Raw genomic sequence first — 12,284 nt, 5'->3', positions numbered from 1 at the left:
GTAAAGAAAACTTAGAACAAAGTTGTAGCTCAAAAAGTTAAATAGCTCCAGTGTGCAAAGGTTTTAGGGACTTGTGATCGGTCCCAGATTTTTTCTACAGCCTGACAATTACCCCAACTATAGAGCCAGAGTCATAAAGAATTACCTACAGCGACAAGAAGACTAAGGGGTCCTGCAACTGATTGTTTGGCCCCCACGGAGGCCTCATCTCAACATCATTGAATCAGTCTGGGATTACACGAGGAGACAGAATCAATAGAGATTAATCTGTGGCAACTTCTCCACGATGCTTGGAATGTACATGGTCACACCAAATATTGATTTGATGTCTTCTTCTGTTTACTGTATGGAGTTGAATGAAGTTAATTGATGAATAAATACTGTTTTGGCATTATTTTTGAAAGAATCCTCACTTCACTTTTAGTGCCTAAAACTTGGCAAAGTACTGTAAAGCCAACATTATGTAAATAAACCCTACATATTTTGAGCATCATGGAGATTGACACTCAAAACTGTGAGTAATATTACGTAATACATAATTTCTCATGAGATTGTCCTCCACAGGTAAGCATGAGATCCCATGCTGCTCCTGTTGAAGATAGTGATGGTAATGGCAGTAATGATAAGCTAATGGAATGTGATTGGAATGCAGCCTTTCCTCTGTTCAAATTTCCAATCTTTTCCTTTCGCACTCCTGACAGCTCGAATATGTCCATGAGAAGAAAACCCCATTGACCCGTGCGATCCCCACACTCCTGGGTCACAAGGCCATTGTGACCATTGTGTGTTTCCCAGGGTAGATCCCAGGCATCACTTACTGCGGCCCCTGCTCCTGTCCTTGGCCTCTTCGTTTGGTACACGTCAGAGCAGCCTGAGATTGGGTAGCCAAGCACAAATAAATAGTCTCATGTGTCTGAATCCTCACGTGTCACTTATGAAGGACATGCTGCCACACAGATAGGGATACATTAAGGTCAAGAGAGGAGTGGAGAGTAGCTGAAGAGGTGTAATCTGTGTGAAATTTGAAAGAAAGTTCTGGAGCCGCTGGAGGTCTTGTGCCTGGCTGGGATCATGAGGACACGGAAGGGTTAAAGATGACACTCCTCATTGTTCTCTGTGAAATGGTCATGAGTAAAATGACAAGTTCTTTACAGTGGAGCCAAAGAGCAATGGACTTGTTGAAATGTTTAGTTAGAGGCTCTCAGCTTCATTGGCTTCTCCTCAATGGAGCTCAGTCTCAAAACAATGACCTCACCCAATGAGGAAGCCTAAACCAAATGAAAGACTTCCCCAAGGGTCTAAAAAACCCACAACTAAAAATGACATTATCATATCAGAGTGAGCTTAGAACTCAAAGTATCCTGACCACACAAGTTTATTAATGATTAACAGACACCTAATGGCATTGATTAAATCAAAGAGGAGATCTGGGCAGGTCTGAGAGGTTCCAAAGAAAACCACATGACAACCACAAGTCTCTGATGAGGTAGTGGTCCTAAAAACCTGGTTGCCTATCAATGTTTGGCTGGCAGTACTGCAGCCATCTCTGGAGCCAGGAGCCCACCATGGTGATGGTATTTGATTGAACAGATGTGGCTAGAGGCTCCGGGTGAGTGGAACTGATTAAACCCTAACTAGCTTTGTTACAGCTTTGATCCACCCTCCACTCACTCCTCGCTCTAACGGTCCAGCGGCGGATATATCTGCTGACATGGAAGATTTGGCTTAACATCAACCGTTTAAGATCATCAATATTAGTCACTTACATAATCACCCAGATGTACAATCCATCCTCTCTTCTCTAAATCCTACAATCCTTATATTATTCATACACTTCTCCTCACTCTCTCCTGCTTTTACAGTATTGGGAAGTTGTGAGGGTCATGCCTTTGTGAATGTAACTCCTATTTTACGCTAATGACATCAGCATGTGCTGCTAACTTTAGCTCCTCCTGAGGGCCAGATGTTGGCTAAAAGGATCAAACACTGGCTATTCCCCCCTATACTGTCACATTGCTGGGCAAGCCAGGAGGGCTTAGTGGTTGCTGAAATTCCCACATACTTTTTTTCTCCTGCGGAAAACCACAACCCAGCCGCAATTGTGGGTATGGCCTTACGTTGCAGTGTGCTTTTATTTGTGCATTTTGGGCACAGGAATGGAAACGTACAAAGGCATTCTGTAGTTTCCAGTAAAGTCTCATCAGAGTCCCCATCCACTCAAAAATGTGTTTGTCCCCTTGTTCCCACAGTTGGATGTTTGAGCGTCACTGTGCAGAATGATGTATGTGTAGTTTGACATTAAAAGGCTGTTCTCATGCTAATCTTCTGAAGAAAGTTTCTTTGTGCTCATTGAAAATAAGATTTTAAGAGGTGGTTTTCAAAAGTTTAGCTGCTAGAGACAAGATGTGTCCTACTTCACTGTAAAGCTGCTTATAGGGCCACCACTTAAAATCTGATTTACAATAAGCACACATAAACTTCTCACTTTCATCACATAAATATGAAAACAACTTTTCAGTGTCAAACTTTGCACATACGAACATCAGTCTACAAACTCCCAATGGTATAGGAGCTAAAAGAAAAATTGGATAAACATGCAATGCACAGAGTGTTTTTATGATTTACACAGTGACACTATGGAGTTAAGAAGAAATAGAATTCATGGACACAGTGTAAGACTCATTTAAACCCACCATTTACAACCTAATACCCATCACTGCACCCCATTTTCAAATCACTTCAGCTCTTTTAAGGGTACTCTATTGTGGTCCATGAATGTCACTAGTGTTAGTTCATAGATGAAACAGAATCACTGTGAGGGCAGCGAACGTCACCTTAACATCACAATGGTTTGTGAGAGACACCCAGTGTCCATTTTACGAGAGCAAAGCAACATATGATGCTGTCTCCACGTAGATTCGATTTTTGACTTTGCCCGGTCATGTGAGGTTGTATTGTTTAACAGTGACCCCTGCGCTTGGATACACATTGAAGTTGCCATCACGGGTTGGCTCACAGGTGGACTCTTGGCATGCCAATAAAGATGTGTTTAATGAGTTGAGAAAGGCCTCAAAGCAACAAAGTGGCCAGACATGAGAGACAGACTGGAAACCCCAACCTGTGGCCTGGGACCTCAAACAGCTGCATTTGATTGCCTTTGCTCCATTTCTCAGTGTAACTTTTAGAAGGGGAGCCAAAGTCAGACATGGTCGGTTGTAAAAAATATTCAGCATAGTGGGAGACACTCAGTGATGTAAAGCTTCAAAAACAACTAAATATGTTGCGTATATTTAGGTCAGCGCAAATATCATGTTCATGGGTGTATGCATTTCACTTATTTTGAACTCCAGTCATTGTCCAACATTTATCCCAGCCTAAATGTGCTGACCTCTGACCCCCAGCATACTTGATGCTAGTTGGCTTTACCTTTTGTAAAAAAAAAAACTAAAAAAAAACAGTGAATTGAATCTCTTAACACATGTCTGTGTTTTGCAATAGAAAACTAATCTGTGTGCCATTCGTTTATGTGGGTAGCCAATGGAAAGGCCAACAAGGTATCAAGAAACTGTGTTTGTGTGTGTGTGTGTGTGTGTGTGTGTGTGTGTGTGTGTGTGTGTGTGTGTGTGTGTGTGTGTGTGTGTGTGTGTGTGTGTGTGTGTGTGTGTGTGTGTGTGTGTGTGGGTACGTATGAGACAATATGTTTATGTGAGTTAGTGACGCACAATCTTGATCTTGTTAATTGATGACTTTACAGGGACACGAGGGGGACCTGTAGCGTGTGTTTGCATGTGTGTTTGTGGGTGGGAGCTTAATTTGTTGTCCAATATTAAACAGAAGTTTCAGCTATAAATAAGTCATCACCACTCAACTGAAGCCTCCTCGAGTGAGCCACTCTTTAACATGCCCCACATACTTCCTCGTTAAGAACGAATAAAGAATAAACGGAAACAGTTCCGCATAGTTTCCCGTTACTTACACACATGCAAGAGTTTATGACCATAACTCTTCCACGAACAAACACCTGCAAATCCACACACAAGCTCACGTTATTGGTTTGGCAATTTGCCCGAGCGCTCCACAGAGGCCTTGATTTGTCATCCTGCCTCATCTGGCCTCTATCAATTCCTTGCCTGACAGCTTAATCTGTGTCATTCATTATCTCACATCAAAGAGGCACTGTGCAATCTGAAGCACACACATGCACACAGTAACAAACTATCTTTAAACTGTCTCTCTGTGATTATTAACTCCTTTTCCTGTGGCATCATGAGGATCATGGTAGCACACAGTTGTTGTTTTTTATAAGCTGTCCCTGCTGATAACTCTGACTGATGATAAATTCATGCAACAGACCAACTCAAACAACTCTAAAGAAATATCTTCTTTTCATTGGACTTGAACTCTAGACCTTCACTGCTGACCTCTCACCTTGACTTTTCAACCTCCAACTGGCAGACTTTGGTGGGGAAGTTTGTAGGAAAAAGATTTATTTTCTGATCTTATAGTGTATCTGTACCATGTACTTTTTATGTGAAACTCCAGTTTTTCTTAAAAAAAAAAAAAAAAGGAAATCAAAAGGGCAATTATTTTTGACCTCATGGCTTAATTAACTCAAGCACCCCCTGTGGCATTTACTGTACGGGTTGTACTTGTGGCCAGTGGATTATGTCACATGGGATCCTGCAGTGTCACCATAGTTTCCATTAAAAAAAACAAACAAAGAAATATGCTATAACAAACTGAAACACTTAAAATTAGACTGTAATAAACCTGATCTTTTCAAATCCACACACAACGACTGAATGGATGTGCTATATGAGAAACAAATCAAGGCCTGACCACGCCGGTCTGTGAGGCCTACATCCAGTAAAGTCACGTAAGGGAACCCAGCTTAATCCTCGTCTTCTCTGGATGAACATACGAGCTGACATGTACGATACAAAGATCAGGAGGGGACATGGAGAGAGAAAGAGATGGAAAAGTGTGGAGTGACACCATGTGCTCGACACACGCATGTATGAACAGCCTGGACAAACATTGAGGATTACAAGGGCGGGAGGTTGGGGAGGCGGGGGCGTCTCTGTTCTTCTGACCCCGGCTCCCTAACCCCCCGGCCCCCATTAAGCCCTGTAAATGAGAAAAAGAGGAGCAATTAGAGAGGCAGTCATGGGGCAGGTAGGAGATCCTTGTGACCTTTCCTGGCTGGTATTTGACCTCTCACAGCTGGGGGCCATGATGATGATACATCCTGAACATTGAGAAAATGTATTCAGTGAAAAGTACTGGGGGGGGAAAAGGAGAAAAAATTATATTTTTCTCTTAGCCCTGAGAATGTAACATGTGTTGGGAACCGCAGTGTGGATTCTGTTGTTATTCCTCCATATACGTTTATATGTGTTAGGACCTTATTGGTTGTGGGCTGGGCTGGCATCCCTTTATTGCAGAAAATTGCCCTTAATTACAGTTTAGCCAATTAAGAATGCAATGTGTTTTGCATTTTGTAGCTATAACGAGCAGCCAACCATAGATTACTTGCACTTGAACTGGCGACTCGTAGGAATGTTTTATGGCCCACTTTTCCGTCCTGCTGCCAACCTTGACCTCAAACCGTAGTGACTTACATTTATTGAAGTCAAATAACCTACAATTTCTACAACATCTGTTACATTAAGACACTTTTAAATCAGTCACGTACAACTTTCTCCACAGGTCCTCCCATACTGCAACTTGTGAGAAAAGCTCATATCTGAAGGACTCACGAGTCAGAACTGACTCCAAATCAGTCTAAAGCAATCAGAAACAATGTCTGTATGGCACTAACAGTACTAGATAACAGCTAATCCCTCATAAATGGCATTACTCTAATCTCTCAGAAAGCTATTCATAGCGTATACTGCACCACTGGAGTGAGATTAAAGGAGAAACTGTGAGATGCGTGAATGTATGGGAGACCTTGCAGAGTTTTATTGTATGGAGGCCTGCCAGACACTGACTGGTGTTAGAGTGGGGGCAGAGGGACAGAGAGATGAAAGGAAAGGCCAGCGAGGGGCCAACAAAGATAAATGTACAGCAGATAGAGATGGAATGATATATGATGTGAGAGAATCTGGGAAAGAGAATAAAAACTTTTGTCAGCATGGTAAATGAACAAAATGCTGATTAAATGACCACTGCTGGCTGGTCTTAAAACATCATGTCATATTTTTTTGTCAGTATACACGCACATCACCATCCACCATCATCACTGTCCCATATGCCATTCTTTATATTCTGTGTTTTCTCTCCACTCTAGGAAAAAAGCAAACAGTGAGTCTGTAAGCAATCTGTGTGACATTCAAAACATTTATAGAAACCAATCCAATTCTGTGCATCTATTCCAATTTTTCTGAGCCCCCTATGTTTGCAGTTGAGCCATAAAACTGAAGTGACATGGTGTTTATTCTTCAAATTCAGAGTGCGTGTGTGTGCCATGGAGGGAAAATACATAAAGCTCAGCATAGGTTTCCTGGCATGTGTTGTTAAAGAACTTAAAAAGAGGGACTGTCATGTATCATAACATGTATTTATTATTCAGTGGTATAATGAAGAATGGCAGGGTAATCTCTCCAGTCAGGCATACAGATGGGAGAAAGGCATTTTTCTTGTCCAAGTCATTTGCATGAAACTCCTGTCATGCTGTCAGATTCTTATGGTGCCACAATGCGCCATCAAGCTGCAAATAACTGCACTCAGGACTATTTATGTACCCATTCTCAGGTTTCTTCCTACTAGACTTCAAAGAGACCTGTAACTTGGAATTATTGAAGCTAAAACAAAACAAAACAAAACAGGGGGGCAGAGGCAGATAAACTAATTTCCTTGCCCTATTACGAGGCCCTGGTTAGTGGAGGGATCTGGTTTAGCTGGTATGCGCTGCGCGGCTGGTTCACATTAACCGCTTTGACGAGCCAGTGCAAGTCGAAGGTCTGTGCTCTCCTGCGTACGATCTGTGGCGGAATCCCTGCGGATGAAAGTCGGTCAGAATGGGGGTAGAAAAATACACTACCTCAATCCAGGGTAGTTTTGGTTCAGTGTTTCTCCTCTTTCCTCTCAGTCGTTGTTGCAATGCAGCGTATTCATAGTGTGTGTGTGTGTGTATGTGTGTGGGCGGGGGGACCGAGGATAAATAGAGCGCACACTCCTCTGCTGTGCGTAAACGGATAGCGCGCTGGACCTGGCCGGGACACGGAGCTATTTGGTTGGCTGTGAATTAATGGAAACATTTACACGAATGAATTAGCATAGAAACGGACAATCTTATTATAGCACAAAATGGATGGGAACTAATGGAAATTAGTAACATTTCGTTGTTAAGTCAAATGTGGAGGTTTGGGTTAAAAAAAGCACCATTCTATTACAGCACCTGAGGCGCTCAATCCACTTCTGACACTGGGAATCCTTTGAACATTAGCAATAGTCCTGGGAGGACATCGGAAAAATACTCATCTGGATGGTTTGCGCATTGCGTAATTGGCAGAGAGATGCGCTTGTCCGTTAGACAGGCTGCACATAATGTTGGGACACATCTCTGCTGGAAGGCGTTTATCGCACCGTGTATGTTGTAAACACAAAAGAAACAAGGATGAGCGTGTCTAGCGTGCTTGGGAAAGGTGGACATCAGATGCTTGTGGCGCTCAGTTGTCTATTTTTGGTTGTGACGCGGAGCGGAGCAGGTGAGTTGCATCATCAGCTCTGAGTCAGTTGCGTCATTGTGGTTAAACTTGCTTTCTCCCCTTTCACATTGTTGGAAATATTTGTTGTCAGTTGTTAAGATTGTTATAGTGACTGAACTGCTTCTAATTTACATGACATTGATGAGCTAATAACGTCTTACATGGTTCCTCAGTCGCAGGGGAAATTTTTATGTGCTGGTTTGTGTCTTAAAAGTAAAGATCATACCTGGTTCTGAAACATTTAATAGTGTGGCTGCCATTACCAGTAACCCGAGAGTCTTAATGTTGCCCAGAGGGGAAAAGGGAGGATTCTGTGTCACATCAGAGCAAACAGCAGCGGTACAATGGCCAGGCAAATGAAATATTCATGGAAAACACAAACAATGAAGAGGACCTTGGTTTTATCCATGATGTCACTGCTTGATCTTTTTTAAAGGCTTTTCTGTCACCAAATATAAAATCACTAATCTAAAAGAAAAGCCCTTGTTTTCTTCCATTAATAATTTCCCTCTGCTGGAAGTCTTATAAAACTTTCACTGACTCTCCATCATCCTCTGTGTCAGTTTCCAGATGTGTGGACCACGCCTGTAGTCCACCCATAGGGAACCTGGCTGTCGGTAGGACCCTCACCACCCACTCAGGCTGCTATGGGAACAACTCCCTCTCCCACCCTCCCGTGACACCCCACATCTGCCCCGAGGACAGCCACCCACCTGCTCACATGACCGACGACCCTTTCTTGAATCCGAACACCTGGTGGGCATCAGGTGCAGGTAGCGCCTCGGAGGAGGAGCAGCAGGACGAGATCCATTTGGACCTGGAGACGCAGTTCTGTCTGTCTCATTTGGTTTTGGTGTTCAGGTCCCCCCGGCCTGCTGCCATGGTTATTGAACGTTCAACTGACTTTGGAAAGAACTGGGAAGCTCTCAAGGTCTTTGCACACAACTGCAGCATGGAGTTTGGGTTGACTGATGATTTTATTCAGCCAGGCTCTTTGTGTACATCCCGTTATACCAGCGCGACACCCTGCAGTGGTGGAGAGGTAAGAGAATACACACAAAATATAATGTATTATCATTTAGCTGATCTAAAGTTTTTGATTTAGAGCTGATTTGTCTTTTTTTTTCCTTTCAGGTAATATTACGGACACTAGACCCCAGCAGTGCAATGACACTGGACCCCTACAGTCCAGAGGCCCTCGCCCGCCTGACCCTCACTAACCTCCGCATCAAACTGCTTAAAGCTCAGACCTGTCCTGCACCTCTGAACCTCTCGAAGGAAGCAACAAGCACCACGGTCTCAGCTCCCACCTCCACATCCACTATAGAAAGCTCAGCCTCAGCACCTTATGCTATTTATACATTACTGTCCAGAGGGACCTGTCTGTGCCACGGACATGCCGAGCATTGTGTACAACACAACAGCAGCCAGGATACAAGACAGGACGGTAACATGGTGAGTGTTTGTTCATGTGTGTGTAGGTGCGTGTCAAAGTGAAAGAACAGGCAGCGATAAAAATAAGGAAACTGTGAGAGAAGGCGCATCTGTCAGTTTCGGCCTGTGTTTCATTACAGTCTTGTAGGACACATGTGTCAGGATGTTAGGTCCAGATGTAAAATGTATTTACTGATGGAAAGAGCTTTAAATTGCTTGATTTATTCTTTACACCACCTGCTTGGATCTATTTTATAGCTCTCTCTAGACAGCAGCAGTCTGTAATGTCTGTGAGTGTAGGTGAAGTTACTGAGCAGCGCCAGATGTGTCTTCCAGGTGTCCGGTAGGTGTCTGTGTACCCACCACACAGCAGGAGATCACTGTGAGAAGTGTGCCCCGCTCTACAATGATCGTCCCTGGAGGCCCGCCAATGGCAGCAGCAAGGATGCGAATCCTTGCCAGAGTAAGTGATAACCAAAAGGATCACATGACTCTTAGATGAGCCAGAGAAGAGATTTGATAGCGTAGAGCAGTGGGTCTCAAACTAACACAAATAGACACAAATTGCACCAAATACCTCAATTTGATAAGATTTTGTCCCAGTTTTATCAAACAAACAGTTATACATACTGTCATTGTGTTATTTAGGGATGGAAGTATAGTGTAAATAAACTATTCCTCACCCCTTGACCCCACTTTGAGAATCACTGATGTAGAGGGAGCAAAAGAGTGGATGTGTGGGTGTCTTGTTGTATGATGTACTTTGATTTAAAAAAAAGTTTAAATAAAGCTCCATATAACTTTAGCTTTAGGAGGAACTAAGTCAACTTTTGTTTATATTTTGACTACAGTATATATGTACAAGTTGGCTACAGACTCATCCTGGTGTGTTCATTTTGTCTCTCTCGTCTCTGCCATTGCTATGACATCACACACCTCTGTGACATCAGAGTGCGAGTGCCACAGTCATGCGGATAGTTGTCACTTCTCCCAGCGAACGTGGCTTTCCTCCGGCGGCACCAACGGGGGTGTTTGTGATGACTGCAGGCACAACACTGTTGGGCGCAGGTGTCAGCGCTGTCGCCACGGCTACCATCGGCACCCATCCCTGCCTCTCAACTCCCCCCACGCCTGCACACGTAAGAGACAAAGCACGGGGTTGTCACTCATTCAGGCGTGATGTGGTTTCATCTAGTCAGAAAAGAAACATAAAGGACATTTCATGACCTGATTTTGAATTTCATGAGGGAATTAATTCAAAGTGAGGCAAGCTTGTGAATGAGATAAATGAGAAACATATTGTCTTAAAGTTCCATCTGCCTGCATGTTTTTAATTTATAACTTCCAGTTAAAGAAGAGCAAAACCAAATGTTTCAACAGCATACAGAACTGTATCTGTGTCTCTGGTTCTCAGGCTGCTGGTGTGATCCACAGGGCTCTTTGCCTCCTCGTCCTGGAGAGGAGGGACCCTGGTGCCACCCTCGGAGTGGACAGTGCAATTGTAAATCTGGTGTAGGGGGCACAAGCTGCAGTCACTGCCTGCCTGGACACTGGGGCTTCGGAGTAGAGGGTTGCAAACCCTGCGTCTGCCCTCACAGCTGTGATCCAACCACTGGGCAGTGTCTGGACAGGTCAGCTTACGTATGCTTAGTCATTATGCAACACCCAGGAAGCTAAACTTTAATTTGATGGAGTTAATTGCTAACAATGAACCTTGACTTTATGGTTTTCCAACTGCACTTTTACAGCTATTCAAATAATCAGGTCTTCAATGTACCCATCGGTGGAAAAATCCCTGATCTGGATCATATGTTCACAAATGAAGAAGAGGTGCAGTGGTCAAAAGAGCTTGCAGTCTCTGCTCTGCACTATACAGGCGGGTGTTACAGCTTACTTTGAAGTAGTGTCGTGTTGATGTTCATCTGCATTGCAAGGCTTTAAATTGTTTCATACCATGTAATTGAGACAAATAATATAAATAAGTATAAATATAAATATAAATATATCCCAATAACTGTACACAGGAAAGTGCAGTTGTAAGGAGAAAAAGCTAAGAAGTGTATCTGACCTCTGCAAGACCAAACACGACTACGGTAAGCATCTGTCACTGATATCAATTGTATGAAAAAAAAAAATCATCTCAGGCTGTGCTAACTGTGGATTAATCTGTCTTTGCGGCCAATGACAGTGATCAAGGCGAGTGTGCTGTCTGCTCATGATAAAGGCAGCCATGCAGAGGTGCAGATTAAAGTGCGCAAGGTCCTACGAATGGGCCAGGTGCCACTGTACTTGGGGACAATCAGCATCTATCCTCTGTCCTGGACCAGCCGAGGCTGCACCTGTCCAATCCTAAACCCTGGTAGGAAAAATAAATTGTACTTGCAGATGACGTTTAAGCTGACCAGTTAATGTCACATGTTATCAAGCTCAAAGAAACAGTTTCCCCTATATTATACAGATTATACAAGATCACAGTATCTTTGTTGTTCCCCCCAGGTATGGAGTACCTGCTAGCAGGCCCAGAAGAGGCTGGGACAGGCCGATTGCTGGTCACCATGCAGAGCGTGGTGGTCCCCTGGACACCCCGACTGGGTCTACTTATATCAGAGGGCCTTAGAAATGGATGTCCATGATCCATATGGTCCAAAAAGGCAGGGACACGCTTTCAGGAGAGGATTTCACAAGGAAATGTTTAAGTCAGTAAACAATTCAGAGAAGGGACTGAAAATCACTGGACAACTTGCCGTGTCATCAAGGGGGGAAACTATCCATGAGATAAACACATGACCACCCTAAAAATGTTAAGGTACACACAATGTGTGTGCGTGTATGACAATAAAGACTGAAATGAATGGTTGGCTGGTCACATCATCTGTAAATAAGATGGTAATATAGCTTCACTGGAACTCCAATCCAAGATGAATACGCTTGTGTACTAGTAAAGATGAATGTACAAAAGATGAAGTTGGTCATTTAACTGTATCGCTAACATGTACAGTATAAATCAAAATTGTGGACACAGTTTCTCATAAGTGAATATGTGTCTAAACATTTGAAGTGTACTGCAAAGCAAAACTTTTAGCCCTTAACTTTTTTATACATAATAATTAATACACTTTTGAAAGCTAACCCTTTATC

General features: G+C 43.2%; 1 protein-coding gene across 1 annotated transcript; it reads left to right on the top strand.

Moving 5' to 3' along the window:
• Positions 1-7,621: 7,621 nt before the first annotated feature.
• On the top strand, positions 7,622-11,779 carry si:dkey-202e22.2 (netrin-4). The gene is made up of 10 exons (XM_062442365.1): positions 7,622-7,712; positions 8,276-8,754; positions 8,847-9,167; positions 9,483-9,609; positions 10,097-10,285; positions 10,561-10,777; positions 10,895-11,022; positions 11,171-11,239; positions 11,335-11,505; positions 11,643-11,779. The coding sequence occupies exons 1-10, from the start codon at positions 7,622-7,624 to the stop codon at positions 11,777-11,779; spliced, it is 1,929 nt and encodes a 642-aa protein (XP_062298349.1).
• Positions 11,780-12,284: the final 505 nt, after the last annotated feature.

Source organism: Scomber scombrus, chromosome 3, assembly GCF_963691925.1.
Source record: "Scomber scombrus chromosome 3, fScoSco1.1, whole genome shotgun sequence".
NCBI lineage: Eukaryota > Metazoa > Chordata > Actinopteri > Scombriformes > Scombridae > Scomber > Scomber scombrus.
The sequence above is the reverse complement of the archived record's forward strand: the minus strand, read 5'-3'. Positions and strand labels throughout refer to the sequence as shown.